The sequence below is a fragment of the Trichoplusia ni genome, chromosome 18 (assembly GCF_003590095.1).
Source record: "Trichoplusia ni isolate ovarian cell line Hi5 chromosome 18, tn1, whole genome shotgun sequence".
NCBI lineage: Eukaryota > Metazoa > Arthropoda > Insecta > Lepidoptera > Noctuidae > Trichoplusia > Trichoplusia ni.
In genome coordinates, this window is record NC_039495.1 from 5,207,009 (window position 1) to 5,227,756 (window position 20,748).

The following is a 20,748-nucleotide window of genomic DNA, read 5'->3' on the forward strand; positions in this document are numbered from 1 at the left end:
TTTAGGGGAGGGGGCTTGTGACGTAATGATAGACTAAAATTTATACTCAATCGTGACGTCACGCGTAAGTTTCATTGGCCAATTTATGTTTGCGGGACAAATAAAAAAAATACGTATTCATTATTATACAAAAATCTACAAGACGGATATTGCAAAAAAAAATTGTCATCATCCCTATTGTATTGCGCTCTTGGGACGAACCCACATGATCATTTTTAAGCTTAGATATTTTTGCATATTACGTTCATTGAATCTGTTTTAATGTATGCAAAGATCACACTTGACACAGTACCAAACCAAGCACCAATGTCATAAAAAAATAATTAAATACACAACTTTCCTCAAGTGTCATTATGATTGCAGTATATGACTTCAAAAGAAGCTTTTCTTCCACCATCGTATTTATAACATCACTATAATAAACACACGGTCACAGCTCATATTAAAACACCTATAAATTAACGACCCATTCCCAGACCATATCAATAAAAGTACCGTAATACCACTCCGCTTTCAAATCGAAGTACAATGCGGCTAAAAATATGGTACCATACACTTTATGTATTGAAAAGTCGTAATAATAAAGGTAGAATTGAAACAACTAGACCGTGAACTATGGGCTATAAAGTATAAAATCACACCTCAAGTTTATTATGTGCTAAGAATATACGAACACATAATGCTTGTTCTTAAGAAATTATTACTTGTGAAGCAGAATTGTCGGCTTGTATATTCAATTTTCTTATCACTATAAATAGTTTAATTCATCTGTGACCGCGACGCTGTGTGCCTGCAATTGTTGTTAAAGCTTTAATTTGTAAGACAGTACCAGTATGACAACGTTATGTATTCCCGCGGTTTCAACCGCGTAGTATTTTATATTTTTTTCTTTGGTAAAATTTTCCATATTTTCTCACCAAAATTTCAAGACTAAAATTAGCCAAATCGGTTCAGCCATTCTGGAGTTTTAGTGAGACTAACGAACAGCAATTCATTTTTATATATAAAGAAAGAAGATGACGTTGTCTAGCACTTTGATTTTTGAGTTAAGTAAGAGTTATCCACACATGATACCGTGCACAAGGATGCGTTGAATCGACTTTAACTTGTCCATTTGTATTTAAAGTTATGTCACGAATTAACTTCAAAATAGAATGAGGAAACCATTGGCAACGATATCAAAAGAAATAAAAAGGCACTTATTATTTTATAGAATTCTTCAATAAAATCTTTAACAATTAACTTCAATGAAAAATTCATTCAATATTTTTATAGATCTAATAAAATACTGTAATAAAGACTTACAAACATTTTATGAGTAAAGTCACAAATTCACCTAATAAAGGTCGTTAATGTTCAAGAGTCGAATAAATTACATTTCATTATTCAGTGGAAAATTGTCCTCCAAAAAATGTACTCTTGCCTAATTACGCAACGAAATAGTCTTCATTATTTAGCTAATTACTTAACCAAGTGAGTATTAAGATCGGTAATTCAATTAGTGAGACGACGGCTGTGATTAACCCTCCCAACACGTACGCACTTACCTCAGAAAAGAAACAATTTCGTCCAGAATAGCTCTTGTAAAAATACAATTACGTGAGATTGCTTTCCGAGAGCTTTTCCGCGTTCAATCTTTCCTTTTCGTTCGAAAGCGCGGCATTGTAGTGTTAAACGGGGCTTTGGAACAGGCGGAACCCGAGCCGATGGATCTGCATGTTATATGGACTAGAGTGATGTATGCATGTGTGTGTCGAATGATCTGGCTCTCTTTATTTTGCGCGCTTTATGATAGATGTTGCTTTCGGATTTTATTGTACGTTTCGGGGTAATTTTATTTGATCGACCCTTCATTTTTGGACAAAGATTAGAAGAAAGACTTTTAAGCTTAAAATAATTAGATTAGAATCTAGAACTGTTACAGATCGAAGCAAAAATGAAGGGTTAAATCAAAACCTTTCCCTTAACCTTAGTATTTTATGTTTTAAGAAACCGGTTACAAACAATATAACGCCGTGACTAACAGAATTAATAGAGGTTGTATGTGTGGTAGCACGCAAGGAGGCCCCAAATTTCTGCCGCGCCGCGGGCTCAAGTCCCGTCTGCTGCAGTTCAGGTCCAATCGAGGGTATGTCTCAATGCGCCACGCGATTGGTCAGATCATTATCAATTATAAATTATTGTAGAATGCCTTTAACCTAAATAAATATATAAAATATTTTGAAAAAATAATGCAAGTTGAAGGAAGTTGACGTGGTTTTTTTTCAATGATTTCAATATTAGGCTTCAAAATAAGAACTAGAAGTAGTAGGAGGTTTTGTAGTGGTCATTAATGAAATCGATGATTTCGATTTGAAATGATAATTTAACGTGTTGAGAACTTCCCCCACACAACTTTCTTGTCTATTAACTATCAGTTTTCATTATTTCAGGTTCTCTTATAAAAATCTTTAATTATTTTTTTACATTAACTTTGAAAATTTTCATCCCAGATAAAAGAACAATTTTAAAATTAAAAATATAATCAACTGTCTCTTCTTTAAAACTCTACAAAAATAGATCCATTTTCAAATTGAATGCAAAATGTTCTCAAATTTGTTAATCTAAACTTTGTACAAGATTTGTGAGGAGTTGAAATTAGAACTTTCTGACGCAACTTGAAACTTTCTAAGCATAAATTATTACAGGGTTTCACAAACATGATTGTGTACAAGCGTTTAAACTTTTAAAGTTATCATTATTCATTCGCTTCACTAAATAACTTCTCCCAAAGCCTTTCAACGTCTTATAAATCAGTTTGATTTTATTTCTATGTGTGTTGTCTAGTGTTAAGACTTATCAATTCACAAAGGAGTTTCGTACAGATGGTATTTATATTAAAAGTCTACAACCGCTCGCCGAGGCTGTAAATGCCATTTTGTTTTCACAAAACCTTCGCTTACTTTTCTGTCTTTGACAGGATCCCATTACCAAAGCTAAGAAAGAATTCTTTAAGGTTTACAATTCCGTCGGTATAGATATACGTTAGATATTACGATGTAATTGCAATTCTTTCGTTAGTGTTGAATTAAATGTAATACAATAGATAATCGCATATTTTAAATTGACATATGGATCTTAAAAAGTACAATAAGTAAAAACAAGCCAGTTAGCTATATAGTACACGCATGTTTGCAGGGATTTCAGAAAATAGTAATAGTAATTGATAATGAAGGTCAAGATCCATTTTACTTCTGCATATTTGAAGACCAATAATCTATGATAGAAATCACCAGTAAATATATAAAAACAAACGATTGAAAGATTGTAGAAACTCGGCTACACAGGCTGATCTTAACCATTTCCAACTCATTCAAAACATATAAGGTCATACAATAAATAACAGTGATAAAATGATAAAACAGAAATATGAAGGCACTTGAATAGAAAATACACGTAAATATGCTATCTCATTCAATCCAGGTTCTTTAATATAACAATAAAACGAAAATACCTGATTCGTATTCATAAATTCAAATTACTTTAGCGAAACGCTTCCAATAATTTACTATCCACTATCCACTATTTTACCTCACTTTGCCTCTGATTAATATACTTTAAGTGCAATCTAGTTCTATTTACAATGCAAGGAGATATTATTTCTAATTTTTTTCTAGATTTTGTTTCTATCTTAAAGGGACGTCTTCTTTCTGTTGAATGACGTTTACTTTGCGTCAAGCAGAAGTGTAATGGATGAATTATGTCTTTCGTCTTTAAGTATTTAATAATAGGGATGATGACAGGGTATAAAAAGAAAAAATCTCATTAGTCCCTCAGTTAGATAATTGAAAAGTATGAGACACGTATTTTTTTCCTTTTTCAGAAAAAAACTAGAATTGACAAAGATTAACCGTTTTAAAGTTTAGGAGAGGGGGCTTGTGACGTAACGATAGTTTCATTCACTGTAATTTGGTCAATTTATGTTGTCGGGACAAATTAAAAAATACGTATCCATTATTATACAAAAAACTACAAGACGGACACTGCAAAAATAATTGTCATCATCCCTATTGCCTTAATAAGAATTTCAATGAATTCAAAATAGTCCTTTTGTGTACAAATTATCTTCAGTGCCACTTTTCTGTATTCATAAATACGTGTTTTATCTGTCAATATCTTAGTAAGTAATTTTGCTTTTTTTATCACTTTGAAGCTGTTTTCTTCTCATAACTCTTTAAAAACTTTCCTTATTACGTAAGGCATGGAATATGACAGCTAACCTATTTATAATACGTGAATCCAAAAATAGCAATATTCATAAAAAGGTTACTATATAGAGAATAACTTATAAACATCCTAAAATATACTCACAACAAGATAAAATAACATTTGATGTATTTTTTTTTATAAATATTTTCCCTAACTTGAAGTTTTCTTTGCGCGTCCTACCATGATAATACAAATACGTTACTCTTATTTGAGAAGTTTTATGATTCCAATTTTCACAGTCAGTAAACATAGATTCGTTTACATCACTGTCCATACCACGAGAAGTGGAAATACACAGCATATTATATCCACTTCAATATTATATATTACTAGCTGTTGCCCGCGACTTCGTCCCCGTGGGTAGAAGATATAAGTTATGATTTATACCTGCCCTGTTTTTTTCACATTTTCCATTGTATCTTCGCTCCTATTAGTCGCAGCGTAATGGTATATATCCTAAAGCCTTCCTCGATGAATGGTCTATTCAACACAAAAAGAATTTAATTTGGACCAGTAGATCCTGAGATTAGCGCGTTCAAACAAACAAACAAACAAACTCTTCAGCTTTATTTATTAGTATAGATGGTCCAGAGTAAATACTTGTCACACCAAAAGTTGGTATGTATTTTTAACTTAAATAGAAAGTATTTTTTTAATTGTTGAACAAATTATGAAATTAATTTTGACAAGCAAAGTTTTCTCAATCAAATAAAAAATAATGATTCATGTTACTGAAGACAATGCAGTGCCAAGGCAATTATTAAAAGTTGATGTTTCAATTTATCTGACATGAGCAATTTCTCGTACTGTAAAAATAATAATATTCTTTAATTTAATTGAAGTTACAGTTAAACTTTAAACCTGAAATGAATTCACAATTTCGAGACGCTTGCTAGCTCCATAAATTTTAAGTCACCTACAAGACTTTCATCCTATCTTACGAAATCCAAGGCAACGTGAAAATAACTATTCATGGTGCACTGTACACATACTCGTAAATCTCTCTTAAAAATAAAGTCCTGTTTGAGCATCAGCTGAACAAGATATACATCCATTATAAAGTGTACCTTATACTTACCTATATAAACGGGGACGGTCATTTTGAAAATCGATGATAAAATCACAATAAAAAACTACTTTAAATGCAAACTCTACAATATTACATTAAAATCCTGATATTAAAATTCTCGATCCCTAACCCAATACTCTCTTAATTTATTTTATGTTATGTGAAAACAAGTCAAGCTTTATTTGCTATGTCATGAAAATAAATCCCGTTGCAAATAAATAATAATATAATGCACAAGAATCTTCCTGCAAACAGTTAGGAATCATTTCTATAAAAAAAACTACTATGATAATACAGAATAAATTAGAACATTTAAACAAGAAGGACACTTAAGTGGTTTTACATTTAACTTGACAATGAGAAAAACATCATGACACCTTAGCATCATATTACCGTACTTGGTTCATGAATACATACCTGCTGTCAATACCATTTGTCTTACAAACTTACGAAGGTCAAAAACATTAATAGCGAGGCTTAGATTGCGGACTAAGGGCTGGACATCGATAAATCTGTCGAAGCGAATGAAGGAGCTTCCTATAAATAACTGGAGGTCAAACCTCGACCAAAATGTCTGCCACCCATGTCTCTGATTTATGACGACCCCTAGATTAACCATAAAACACCTTCGAGAAAAAGATTACGGAAGGAAGGTAAGGTTTGTTATCCTTCCTTTCGAAAACTGCTTTGTCTTGATATTTTTTTCGATTCGAAAACTTAATTTTTAATGTTTCAAGGAAAATAAAGGATTTTCACACAAATAATTCTTCTAAATTCATAAAAATGTATGCATCAAAGAAAGATAAAAATTTAGATATCAAACCGTATTTAAAACGATTCTTTCAAACTTAAATGAAGATCAGTCCACTAAGATAAAACATAACAAATCAATATTACTATTATACTAAAGAATAGAATATCTGTATCAGCAACGTTTAGCAATATTTTATGGCCACTTCAATCAAATTTAATTACACCTGGATGAACCCAGGCCATACAGCACGATTTTATACTCCTCTCATCGTCCAACACATTATGCTGATGATACACTTGAGTAGGTATTTGCTTATTTTATTACAACGAGCTGCTTACAAAAATGTTCTAGGATATCTAAACCAAATAACAAATAGATTTAAAAAAATCTAAAAACCCACGTTTTTACATGTTCATTAAAATTTTATCAAAATCGGTCCAACCGATTCTATAATTGTAAATTGCATTGTCATCGGGTTTAAAGCTACCCTGAAAATTTCGGCCTGCTAGCTTATCGGAAAGTGCCTCAAAATTTAGGTGAATAAATCCAAACGTCTGGAAATTTAGCTCTATTTTACAACGAAATGTTACCTACAAATGATTACTCGCTATCATCATTCGCTAAACAGAACGCCAAGCATTCTCACGAACATTAAATTTCAATTAAATATTCTGAAAATGCTCAAGTATTCAACTTTTATCAAGAGAAGATTCTCGTATACTCTATAAGAACATTTTGTTACAGTTTTAGCGCCTAAAGTACGTAACCAGTTCGGCTGGATGTCTACTAATTAAATAGGATGTCACAGATATAGTACCAAACCCAATTGGTATCGAAAAGATACGATTACACATTTGAGGTTTCTGAAAAGAAATACTAGTTAAGAGGTACTGAAAAGGAAGGCAATAAATAACCAATAAGGTCTAATTATACTTTTTAGAGAAAAGGGCAGAAACAATATTAGTCGAATATTTAAGAGCACTTAATTACTCATTAACTTATTTAGGAGAGGGATAAAGCGACAACGTCTGTGTAGCTGTGGTTGCAGAATAATAGCTACGTAGACTACGGCGTAGCATTTATTAAGTCTACTTTTAAGATTTAGTTAGAACTCAGCCAATGCAAATCCAGCACAGATAAAAAACTTCAAATCGCGAGCTCGCTGTCGGTTAGCTTATAAAAACACTTGAATAAACCGGTTTTTCGTAAACCGGTAATTCGACATTCAAATAATTACGGATCCGCCTTACGAAAGTTATCATGATAAGACTAGAAAGCTTATATATCCCTAATTTGACTTAATTATATTATTCTAAACATTTTATATTTAATACAACTTGGCACTTGCATTGTTCAGTGGATGAAAAATATGCTTATATTACTTATAATCTGATAAATTCGCTTCGGCGAAGTTCGACGTAACGACGCGTCTAACTGTAGACATTGAATCCTGTATAAGTTTGAATTAGTTCATTTCACGACTCATTGTACTGGAAAATTGTTTTGTCCAATGAAAACACAGTTCACGCGTCACAAACCTACTGGCTTTCTAAACGTTTTCATTAATTGAAATCATTTAGATATGTGCTTTTTAATTTGAATTCTGAAATTGTCACTAGGTCATTGTTTTGCGTTATTTCATACCCAGTATTTAAATGACATATACGTATAAAAATAATGTATTTTAACGTCTTTCATATTTTAGAAAAATAGATATACTTACACGTATGTCTATTTTTCTAAAACACAGTGAAAGTCAGATAGAAATAGCACTCAGCAAAATCAATAACTGGCTTAACTAACCCAACTTAAAAACCAAAAGGCTAAGTGAATAGTGATCTAGATAATCATCAAAAGTCGTAAACCAGATAACACCAAGCCTTCCCCGGTTACCTACAAAATCAATACATAGCCGATCTCACAGCTGACATCAACGAACGAGAAAACCAATACCAGTGTGCAGTGGAGACCGGTTCCTCGTTAGACACCAAGATTTAATTACTTCGATACCTCTTGAATGACGTGAGAACCCGATATCTCTCACACTTTAGATTGGAGCCAACGTTGGTTCTAAATTCGGTATCGAATATTTGGCAAATATTGGCTAAAAGCGTTTTGGGCATGTTGGTGTTGCCCACTTTTGCATTCATTTGATTTTCGATGCACGTTTTCATTTAAAAGTATATGCAAATATTATGCAATAAAAAGTAGGTAGTAAAAAAAAACTTTTTAAATAATCAAGACCCAAATCTATGTGAGACATTTGACCTATATTTAGTTATGTTGGCTTACTGCTAAATAAGTTTCTTTCAGAGAAAATATCCTTTTACAAGTCCAATCCCCGACTTAGATTAATCTTTCAATTAATTTTCTGAAAACAGAAATATAGCTAGGTATCTCTTCTATTTACGCTGCTGGTACGTATCGTTTTTCGGACAAAAGATGCTGAGTGGATACGGAATAAGTTGATTATTTTGATTAAACTAAACTATTCAACAAAATATCTTAAATCTCAACGCGTCTTATAAGCTTTAATTCAATTTAAATCTCCTTACTTTCATTTCTAGGAGGAATATTCTTATACACCAACATTACGTAAGAATTCCAAAACAAGTATTCGTCTTACCTAATCCCCTTCGAGAAGCGACCGCATAATAAGGTTGTTATGATAATTTTATGTAACAAACACTTTAATAAAACATTGTGATCTGACCAATCGCAGGCTTACCTAAAGATAAACACTTTGTATGAATCACACCACCATTCTCATATAAAATAACAAATTAAAAATGTTTTCTTACGACATTTGTTTTGTGGACAGTGTTTACTGCATGTGAAGTCCATTTACTGATAAAAACGAAATAGATCTCTCGCGACTCATAATGCACAGTTGAATATGCAATAATGCGGTTTATCGCACGGAAGACGGTTTTACAGCTTTGCCACTATACGCTTTCATATAAATTGAAGGAAACAGTAAACCTCGCTTCGAGGTTTCGCACATTTTACTAAGCACTTCAAGTATATGTATTAGAGAATTTCTATTTTATTATCTAGAACAATAAAGTTAACATTGGATGAAACTCGCTGACGATGTGTTCTACCTCGCAAACTGAGCCAGAACACTCAACGGTTTGTACCCAACTTAACAAACGTACACAATATAAATTGGTCGGTTCATTAATTCGACATAAACACTGTCTCAAACATTTTGTTGGAGGAAAACAGCCAGTGTGGAGTGTAATAAATATAAAATGGCGGCGGCAGAAATTTGGAGGCTGTTCGCTCGACAGCGACAAACTTCGGGTAACGACAGTAAATGTGTCTAGTTACTACATCATGAAACTGTATTTGTTTTATTTGTTACTTTTATTTATCACTCATTGATGTCGATTACGGGTTTAAGAAAGTTTTCGAACAGCCTTCACTGATTGAAACCGCCATTTTGTGAAACGTGTCGCTTATTTTGTCCGTTACTTATTGCTTTGGGGTGTTTTGTATTATCGCAACTGTTCGAAAACTTTGCACTGTTTATCTTTTGTTTGTTGTTTTAGTTACTATCTACATTCTAGTTTTGATGACGATTTGATTTTTATCCGTGTTTATTTATGTTTGTTTTGCAACTTTATTTTTTTTACACCTCAATTTGACTAGTCTTAAACCAAAGTGATCTTTAACATATATCTCGTATTTAAGTTTGCATTTTCCTTCAGGTACGTTTTCACGATAGTGAGCTATTTGATTGGCGTGTTCATATTCGCCACTATAGTGGGACAAGTTGGGAATGTCATCACAAACAGGAATGCCAACAGGCTGGAGTTTGAGCGGCTGCTGGATGGAGCCAAAACATACATGAGGCACCATAAGGTAAGCCATCAGAGCCAAATGATATCCCACTTACAATATGTAATAGGTGAAGCCGAGGAACAATTAATTTTATGGGAAACGTAACGGCTTTTGACAAAGGTAGTCGCCGAAATGGTATGGGATCGTTAGTCGGAATCTTCCCTAACGATATCGTTAAGAAGGTGCGTACTTCGGAAACTCATTTTGTCATTTAACTAATTTGCAACATGTTTTCTTGCCTCAAGTTTGTTAGATAACAAAATGAGTGAAATCTAACCATACCCTACGTTGATTTAATCTCTCACAAATCTCAAAGAATCATAATTGAAGAAAGCGAAATATGAAATGACTGAACATGACAAAAGAATACAGCTTTATACGTTGCTATTAACGCCGTCCTTATATAAATCACAGGTGCCAGGTGGTATGAAGAGGCGTGTGCTGCGATGGTACGACTACTCCTGGTCCAGAGGCCGCATACAGGGTGGTGGAGACATCAACACTGCCTTGGGTCTGCTCCCTGACAAGCTCAAGACCGAACTAGCTTTGCACGTCAACTTGAGCGTGCTAAAGAAGGTTTGTTTTAGTGTAATATCTTCCATAGTCTTCCATTACCAAGTTTAGGGTTTCCTATGAATTAATTAGCTATTTGAAGCCTTGGTTAAATGTTTAAATGATCTGGGGAAGGCTTTTACCAAAACCTTTAAAGAGTTAAGTCACTACCTAGACAAGTTTCCCAACAATCGCTATAATCTGGGCAGGAAAAAAATCGGCCAATACCAATTTTGTTCGAAGAAGTGAACTTAACAGAGACTTGCCTGTTCATCAAACACCAACATTGCACCCATAAAATGGAAGTCACTTAAAAAATAAAATGCTGCAAAGTCCAAAAACTGTAACGAAAAAATAAATGGACCAACATCTCATCGCTATTATAAGTGTCGCTCTTTAAAGATCTTAACATTTAAAAGTGTTTGTTCTAACAGACGATATCATAAAGGTCTATAATTAGAGGCGAGTCGTTAGCCCCAACGAACAGGGGTGACCTATATCCGACCGTTGACTTTATATCTTGGGCCTGAAGGTCAGCATACACTCAACGGTTCTTTAATTTCCAGCCCGAAGAAATGGAAAATCTTATGAAAGCTTTCTCTAGGCCATTATTCTTCCTTCGTCTAGATAACACGTGTATACTCATAGATAGAACACTGTTAACTTAATTAAGCGGTGACTGAGTATTTTTTTCTTGAGTGTACCAGATTTTATACTGTCATGTCGTTCCCAGGTTATGCGTGATAGTAAAATGACAACATGTCCACTCATTTAGTCATTTGGCATAATTTGCATTGTCGAGACTGCAAACAAGTTGCCTCTTATCGAACGTAGACACTAACCAATATATCAAAATCAAATAAATGATCTAATGTTCATTACACTGTAATGGCATTTCTTTTCGACCGGTTACCACGTATAGGTTGTGGTCACTGGTCGATTAAAAGTCCAGGTCCCATACATTAAAAGTTTAAAATATTTTTATTCTAACATTATTACGTTAGCTAGGCTTTTAACTTCGTATGTCGTAAACGTAAAAAGTGTGTAAAATTTCTATACTTTTTCCAGGTGACAATATTCCAAGAGTGCCAGCCAGAATTCCTTCACGATCTCGTGTTGAAAATGAAAGCGTACATATTCACTCCCGGCGATTCCATTTGTAGGAAAGGTAAGTCGCAAAATAGGGTTACGTGCTACGATATCCATATAAGAACTGCTGATAGGATGGGCAAATGTACTTGATGGAATTTGAAGATCAATTTTATTCGTTGTAACAACTTGTCATCAAATGGGTTAACGTTAGATTATAAACAACACTTGCTTTGGAATTATTTTGAATATTGTCTGGCTATATTCGAGTCACATTCATTTTAATCTTACACACGTATTTTTTTTTGTAGTGAATATATATGCTGTAAAAATCAAAACAAAGACATCAAAAATATAAAAGTTTAATCAAACCTAAACCTTATTATACCACATACAATTTTTTCAAACAAATGAGAATCCCACGCAATACAAACCATTCATATTCCAACAAATAATGACTCAAGGTACTTTGACGCAGGTGAGGTTGCTCGCGAGATGTTTATAATAGCGGACGGTATACTGGAAGTGATATCGGAGCAAGGACGAGTGCTAACGACTATGAAAGCCGGCGACTTCTTCGGGGAAATCGGAATATTGAACCTAGATGGACTGAATAAGTAAGACTTGCAAACTATTTAAAGTTTATGTTAGTACATTTGCAGAATGTGAATTTAAATATGAATGAGGAAGATGCGATGAAGATCAGTGCAGAAAAAAATATAAAGTATGATTTAAGATTGTTCCCAAATACACGTTTGTGTTTTACTTTCTCAGGCGTACAGCAGATGTTCGTTCAGTAGGATATTCTGAACTATTTTCTTTGTCCCGGGAGGATGTATTAGCAGCAATGAAAGACTACCCAGAGGCCCAGGAAATATTACAAACATTAGGAAGGAAACGCCTGCAAGAAGCTAAAAATATGTCCAAGAAAGTCAAAGGTGAGTCAAATTTAATAACATTTTATTGACTATCCTCCCCTTCACCCTAAAACTGAAAGATCACAGAAACCCAAAATACTCACGAGCCAAAAGGTAATCATAAATTTATGAATATCGAACCCATTTTCCTTAAACTTTATGTCATTAGCTAACCTAAATGAAATCCTACAAAATTAAACATTGAAATCAAAACTGTCCCATCCCGAAACTTTAGTCCCAAAAGTTAAAAATTAATTTGAGCTGAATTGGAATGAGTTAGATAGTAAATAAGGAACGTATTACAAACTTTAGGAAAGAAGCGCCATCCAGAGGTTAAAATTTTATCGAAGGAAGTGAAAGGTGAGAAACGATTCTAATAATATTCTAAGATCCAAAACTCGTAAGAGTAAGCCGAAGAGAAAGGTAACCCGAAATTATTATTTCAATTGTTTGTGGTCCCTCAACTTGTATGCCAGTAGGAGGAACCTAAAATATGCTTCCGAAAATAAGGCTTGACCCAACCGACAAAATGTGTGTCAAAGTCCGAGATAAAAATAAATTCCATCACAATTTTAAAACGGAATTTCTGATGTTTTGGCTTTGAGTAGACGTCGAACGAATTCTGTTTGTGAAATATTTGTTCCTCGTCTTCTCATCGCCTGTTATTTCTGATTGTACATAGCACGTGATTGTCCTCATACTCATTTTTCGGGAATACGCGGTCAATTACGTCACCGTCAGATTAATTTGGACGTTGCTAGATCGACTGGACAGTCAAGAATCATGGCTAATTTCGTCCTTCCAACTATTCCCGACAAATGCGTCTGAATAAATTGTTTAACAAGAAAAGCAGATCACGAGGGATGGCCAGGCTAGAATCCATCTCCAATGCTTAATTACACCGTGAATTCACATGTACATATTATTAGGAACGTTATAGAAATTGCTGATACACTTGGTGACGTCACATCGTTCCGCATGAAGCGAATGTATGTCGTAGCGGAGTTTCTTTCGATTTTCTAAATGAAGAAGTAAATTAACTGTCTTTTATAGGGGAAGTCAGTCCAGACAAATTGTCTGGAGATGACAGCACGTCAAAACGGATAGTGCATAAGCTGCGTAGCGACGTTAAGGTAAACATGATTGAAATTTAATTTCTTACAGGAAATTAATTAAGATCATAGGTCCGGACTAATATCGGATAGCTTTTTTTAAATTTATATTCAAACCTCACTTTATTCTTCTGAAAGTCCTCATGTTCAAGTATCTTTGTAAAGTTAATGTTCTGTTTTAGGGTATTCGCAATGCTATACGCAGTAGATCCCGTGCAGGACGTAGATCAGGTGAGTCCTTGGAACTGCAAGCCTTGGCCGGCGCTGAGAGAGCAGGAACCACTGAAGGCAAAATGTTGCGAAGAATGCCAAGAGTTGAGAGCGATGACTCGGCACATCCACATAACCAGGACGTAAGAATATTTAATTAGCTATGAATACCAAGTCATGTGCCGAGTCATCGCTCTCAATAATAAACCATTTCAATGTTATAGGATAACAATGGTGAAACAACATCTGGAAGCAAAGACGGTGAAAAATGTATATCGCCAATTGGAGCAGGATTACCGTTGCTTTCAAGATTAAAGCTATTGAAAGAAAAACAGGTAAATCAGCTTTTATTTTAATTGGCACCTTTTTTTTCTAACAGTTTATAGAATGATTTTAAACTATTAACTTTTTAATATTTTAGGATCGTGAAGAAAAAGTAGCCAAACAGAGGCATTCTACATCGTCAGTCATATCGCTAAATTCTCAGCCAACTCCTTCCACCAGTTCAGCTCCAGATAATGAACCTGAAGTTATCGGTGCTGGTCTGCCACTTATCCAAAGATTGCTCTTACTCAAGGCGAAAGAAGAACGAGAAAAAAATCAATTAACACCAACTATGAGCAACCAACCTTCAAGCTCTGACACCATAAGTCCCAGTTCCATTAAGAGTCCTCTTAGTCCCACTATAAAGACTCTAAGTCCTATTAGAAAAGGATCAGAGTCAAGTTCCCCAGGTAAACTCCAAAGTCCAACCACCAAAACGTCAAGGAAAAATTCTTCAGGGTCCAGTGATGGAGCATCACGACCTAAAGTTAGTTTTAAAGATAAAATATTACAAGTTCAAAGTGATGGAACGTCGGTTTGTCAACCACTACATAAAGATTTGAGTGATAAACCTGCAGCAGTTGTAGAACCCACTCCAAAAACAGAGAGTAGCTTAATTTCAATTCCGCATTCCGTTGTTAGTAAAATTAAGTCTCCGGCGAAAGCTGTTGGTTCAACATTCCGGGACAAATTAAAACTCCTGCAAAGCGGGCCTAAAGACACGGACAGTTCACATCCGGAGAAGGCAAAACCTTCATCGATAGATAAAGCTCCCGTTGAAACTGCCAGCTTGCCACCAAGTGAATCAAAAGATGAACCAAAAAGTAAAAAGCCTTGGACAAAACTAAAAAAGGCAGCTATTTTAGGTGACGCTAAAAGCCAAAGCAAATCTAGTTTAGACGAGAAGAAAGATACTGAAAGTATATGTACAAGTAGTGAAGTAAAAGAGGAAAGCATAGCGGGGGCAATTGTAAATATATGTGTGCCTATAGTTACTACGGCGGAGCTTGTTAAAATAGACAATAATAATGTTGAAGTTGCTAGTGATAGTGATAAAGATAAACCTAAGCTTTGCTTAACAGGCCCTTTGGAACCCGTCCAAGAGAAATCTTTAGATTTATTAACTTTATCTCCAAAGAAGAATGTTACTCCTAGTGCAGCGAAACCAGCCGCTGAAAATAAACCACTTATGACACCGGGAATGCTACTGCCCAGAGTTAAAAAATATAGGTCTATAGATGATTTATCTCCTGAATATGGAGGATTACCTTTCGTCAAAAAATTAAAAATATTAAATGAAAGACAAAAATTAGCAGAATTAGAAAGAGTTGTTAAAACTCGCAGTTCTAGTTTAGATTGCACAAGTTCGTCAGAAGATTTGCTATGTGATACACTAACTAGGAGTCATTCAGAAGGTAGTACTATGGACAAGAGGAAATTCAAGCGGAAATCCACTGATTCTTGTTGCAGTCATGAATCGAATGAAACATTAGAAAGACGAACGTTAAAGTCAATTCTTAAGAAATTATCTGAAGATGTTACGCCGGCCGAGAGTCCAGAACGAAGTAATGAGTTAAAGAGGTTGATTCGGGCTCCTACATTGGAAGGGTATGCAGCAAGACATTCAAAGTTTGCTAAGAGCGTTACCTTTCATCGTCACACACTACCTTCTCCCCCTGGCAGTGCTCCAGCAGAAATCCAAAATGATGATGTTTTCCAAATGCCTGAAGTAAACCCCAACCTTATCCCACAAATATCTCCACCATTAGCAACGGAAATAGAAGCCACTCCTGTCGAAGTACCCAACAACCAAATTACAAGGTCTGCTGAAGAAACTGTGCCTCCAGATCTTGGCTTGAATATAAGGACTGAGTATGAGTTGCAGCAAAACATTGATCCGATGTATGATTTAAAATCTTTAAGACCCGAAGATATTAAAGTGCCTTCTGAGAAACCTAAGCTTACTTTGATATCAGCTGTTGCTAATCAAAGAAAGTTATTACGAGGTAGGTATTTCACAAAACAATAATTACCCATATCTGCAGTTTATTGCACCTTATTAAATGAGTTTATTCTTTGACAGGCTCGATTGAAGAACAAGAATATTTTGGTGAGGTGCTATTAGGTATCAAACAAGTTATCCAAGGTCATTTACATGATGTCCAGGGAAAGTTTCAAGAAAGGTAATTTATAAAGATTAACTGCATCTGTTTATCGTTTATCAGTAATTGCATTTTTTTTTTGTTAATACTTTATAATTATGATAAATTTAAGGGAATCGTGCTTTTTCCAGATTCGTTAGTTTAGAAAATGAAGTCCGAAAACGGGATGAAATCATAACACAACTACAGAAGCGTATACAAGAACTAGAAACTGGTAATGTGGAAGGTAGTGCGAGTCCCACGATAGATCAACCTGATGGGCAACCAGCTGTGGTTGATGCAGAAGGAATTTCTAACAGTCAGGGTCCGTCTAAGAATGGCAGCTCTGGAAGTGACGACGCATCAGGTGTGGAAGAAGGATTCATGGTAAGAGAATAGTATGTTTCTACAATTCAGACCAACTTCAAAAAAACGGCGGTGATTTTAGACTAAGTTAAAAAAATACCATAATTCATTTTCAGAGGGGTGACTCATTAGATACTGTATTTGCAACATCACCACCAACGGCAAGTGCTGATGAAGCAGAGAAAGAAAAAACACCAGATAATGAAAATGCAGTAGCAAAAGACGAATCGCCCGAAGATCTGTCTGAGGAAAAACTAACAGAACTGACTGAAGGAATTGAACTATCAAAATTATCGTATGCAGAATTACAAAACTTAGCAGTGTCTTTGTCAAGAGCGGATAAAGCATCGTTTAGTAAAGAGCAGTGGACTGTTAGCAAATCAAAGAGGTTAGATCTCAATCTTGATGGAAAAGCTGGAACGTATTCGAGAAAGCGGGCAGCGAAGTTGAGACAGCGCAAATCTTGGGAAGATCAGAGTGATCAGGAGAGTATGGAGATGCAAGACTTAACGAGGTCAGTTAATCGATTGCTGAAATTTCTACCATTTTATCAAAAGGGTACACGGTAATGCTGACTCCTGAAAGGGTACAATTTTTAGTGAAAAAATCATTACCATTCTTACAAGTAAAAATTGTTTCACCTTTAATAAAAATATCCTGAAGATTCTCTCGATTCGAGAGAATGTCTGTAACCTTTAATAGGGTACAGCTTTGTATAGCATTGTTCCCTTTCTTTTCAGACCACTATCTCCGCACACAACATCAGAAGACCGTTCACTTCTCAGCCCCGAGCAATCAAGTCTCCGGTCAAGCAGACGACACTTCTCCTTCTTTGGATCCCACCTCGATCACACCAAGTCAAAGATCAAGAAAACTCTCTCTGTCGACACCGGGATGCATCATACTGGGAAAAATGATAGGAGTGAGTTTCCTCAACACGGTACTTATGCCGTGTAGCCTTTTATTATCAATTTTTTTCGTTACGGGTAACTAAAATAACTTAGGGCAACTATTATTATCAACCGATCGGGTCGCATTCCGCAGTCAAAATGCTAAAAAAAAACATCTTAGTACTTGCAAACTTTTCATTTCAAACCGTGTTGTCAGTTGTGCCTTTGAACAACAGAACAGCATCTATGGAAAATCGAAGGCTACACGGCAGCACGTAACACCTGAAGATCATCAACTATTGTTTAAACAGGTTGTTTTCCAGAAGGCCGGTCGCGTCAGCATCGTAAGTTCAGTCTCGGGTCCTTGTTCCATCGCACGTCGTCACATAAGCAGACGATAGACTGCAGCGAGGTGGTGCTCGATATGGGCAGTGACTACAGCTGGAGTGATGCGTGAGTGTCATGACAAATCGATAATTGTGTATATTTTCGTTCTGAGGAAGACGAGTAAATTTGGGAAACCTTTTATAAGAACTTAAAACTCTTTTTTATTAGTTTTATGCTCTTTCTGTCGGTAACGCATGATTAAATAAAAACCGTTCACGAAGATCAATACCAAGTTCGTCCAGTTTAATTTACTTCGACAGTTTTTACACCAATCAATTTTCAATCTTCAGTGGTTCAACATCATCAAGCAGCGACTCGGAGTCGTTGCCGCGCACGCCGATGTTTGAAGAGTTTGTGGAGAACAGCTCCCGAAGGTGTAGAGCCAGCAGCTCCAGTCATGGGAGCTCATCACCTATTAGAGGTAATAGAGGTACAGGACACATTTTCTTCAGCTTTCCGTCAAACTGTTTTCCGTAAAAAATATAAGACATGTCGTTTATGTTCCATTTACCTTCCCCTTGCGATACAGTAACCGTTAGCTTTGCCCAAAAGCAATTATTACTCATTACAATTTGATGAAAGAAAGTCTATTAAATGGTGTGTTGTTTTATTCTAGCTCTACCTGGGAGCGGAGGTGACTGGGAAGTCATGATGTTAGCTGACGAGCTGGAGAAGCGAGAGAGGGAAAAGGAGAGAGAGGACGCCAGAAGACATCTTTACCCCACCACGCTGAGAGATTTGGAAGAAGTAAGATACAATTTATTCAATGAATTGCAACAAGAAATAGTGTGCTGTGAGTTCAACTCATCTTTGCTCACGGTGTATGGGTAATCTTTGTTAAAAACCGCGATCGCGACGCTGATTATAGCTTTGTTTAATGCAAACCTGTCTTGTTGCAATGATAATGCAAAGATATGATAAAAAGGGAGAATTTAAATATAAATCTACAAGGTGACTGAGACGTCAATCTCAATCCTGATCGCAAACTCATTCACCATCCACAATGTTTTAGAGGTATTTTTTTTCCTTTCCCCAGGAGTCGGATACCCCACAAAGAGATGACAGTCCGGACGAGTACTCCAACATAGAGGACTCGAACTCGTCATCCACCACGCACCTCCTCTCCCAGTCTATCAGCGAGACCTCGCAGCGGTCACTAGAAACCTCCTTCACTGAACAGAGCAGAACGAGTCGGGAGCCCCGGCAAATACGGGGCGGATCTGTTGGAGAACAGGTACGAATAAATATTTGCTATGCTTAAATAAACTTAAGCAGAAAGTTATTTTGCTACGAAACCCTCTTGACTAAGACTGTCTCATGTCCTACGAACGTCGAGTTGTCTTTGCTAAAAGCGTCAACTTGACTTAACCCAGTTTCCCATTGCTGCGAATGACAAGTCACCTTTACTACGAAGTCTAGGTTACGAATTTTAAGTCGTTTTGGCTACAAATATCTTATTAGCCACGAAAAACATGTCGACGTTTTTAAATATGTCCCATTTTCTAAATGTTAAATCAATTTTGTTACGAATGAGCCATTTGCCAAGTGACAGCAAACTATGCAATCATTTTTTATTAAACTTGATTTCTTCACTGCCTCACCTTATCCCTGCCTATACTTGTACAGGCTCGACCCGACGCGACGTTCCGTCAGTCCCGCGGTCTGATCCTGCGCGCGGCGAGCCTGGACCGCGAGCCGGCGGCCGCCTCCTCGACACACGCCGCGCGACGCTTCGGCTCCCTCAAGAGCGCCAGCACCGACTCGCACAAGAGACTCTGATCCGCTTCCCCGAGCGGACTGACGCACCGGTCCGACGCCTTCAACAGAGGTCCAAATCAAACATATGTGATACCAAACACAGCTCAAAATAACACAACTTGCCATAACACCCCACAAAACGGGGGTAAGAACGACCAAATCGGGGGTAATTGTGGTCAAATTCGAGCTAAGAATGAATGTAGTTTAGGTAATGGTAACGTGGGTCAAAGATTAAACAGGAATGGAGGCCAAAATGGTAGAGAGATTAGTTTTAACGAACGAAATAATGAGACGAATCCGAACATATTAGATCAGCTGACTGTCAGCGGTCAATTCATGATTGTCATTATTTTGTTCTACAATGACTCTGATTATGTAATTTTCGTAGTAATACAATAATTTGGGTTATGTATGAGAGAGTGTGGTTGTTAGGTATACTTGTTGCTGGATAATTTGAACAATTAAAACTAATTCGATAACGTCTGATGTGTGACTTTAATAATCGTTATAATCACTTTAAAGTGAAAAACGAAACTTTAATTATTCGAATTATCTAGCAACAAGATTGAGTGTTACAATTTCTATTTCATCTATTCTTATCTTAGCCCTATCTTATCTATCCTAAAATCTACTGTAGATACTTTAGCCCATAGCATTAGTGGTTAGCTCTAAAATTGGTTTAGTGTTGTCTAATTTCTAGTCTAGCCTTGTTATTTTAATGTGCACAAATGAAATCAATAAATTTTCTATTTTACGTATGTTTTAAAAAACATACTGTTATGGTTCCTCTTGATTTTAACTACTAATTTAAGTTTAGTAACTTATTTTAAGTAGGAATATAAAATTCTAGTCATTGATTAAAGATGATTATATATTTTAGTAACAAAGAAAATATCTATTTATTCACATTATACGTTGCAAGGTTCTATGCTATAATTAATATTGTTGTGATTATATTACATTTTAATTATTTCACGTTGCCACAGTCGTCAACAGGTTTAACAAAATGTTGATTTATTGAATACGAAAAATACTAATTATATTTCAACGTTGCAAACATGTATATTTTATTTAGCTTTGCCTAT

The 20,748-nt window shown here is 35.6% G+C and overlaps 1 protein-coding gene across 1 annotated transcript in view; it reads left to right on the plus strand.

The window, feature by feature from the left end:
- Positions 1-19,684, plus strand: part of LOC113503132 — a 52,138-nt gene extending 32,454 nt beyond the window's left edge. Inside the window, exons 8-26 of the mRNA XM_026884951.1 lie at positions 2,054-2,128; positions 9,785-9,938; positions 10,332-10,493; positions 11,538-11,637; positions 12,037-12,175; positions 12,333-12,496; positions 13,529-13,608; positions 13,770-13,940; positions 14,022-14,132; positions 14,219-16,127; positions 16,205-16,304; positions 16,415-16,649; positions 16,745-17,142; positions 17,369-17,550; positions 17,830-17,971; positions 18,196-18,335; positions 18,522-18,652; positions 18,942-19,139; positions 19,532-19,684. Of these exons, the coding sequence (XP_026740752.1) occupies positions 2,054-2,128; positions 9,785-9,938; positions 10,332-10,493; positions 11,538-11,637; positions 12,037-12,175; positions 12,333-12,496; positions 13,529-13,608; positions 13,770-13,940; positions 14,022-14,132; positions 14,219-16,127; positions 16,205-16,304; positions 16,415-16,649; positions 16,745-17,142; positions 17,369-17,550; positions 17,830-17,971; positions 18,196-18,335; positions 18,522-18,652; positions 18,942-19,139; positions 19,532-19,684 (4,744 nt within the window). The remainder of the gene's footprint in view (positions 1-2,053; positions 2,129-9,784; positions 9,939-10,331; positions 10,494-11,537; positions 11,638-12,036; positions 12,176-12,332; positions 12,497-13,528; positions 13,609-13,769; positions 13,941-14,021; positions 14,133-14,218; positions 16,128-16,204; positions 16,305-16,414; positions 16,650-16,744; positions 17,143-17,368; positions 17,551-17,829; positions 17,972-18,195; positions 18,336-18,521; positions 18,653-18,941; positions 19,140-19,531) is intronic.
- Positions 19,685-20,748: the final 1,064 nt, after the last annotated feature.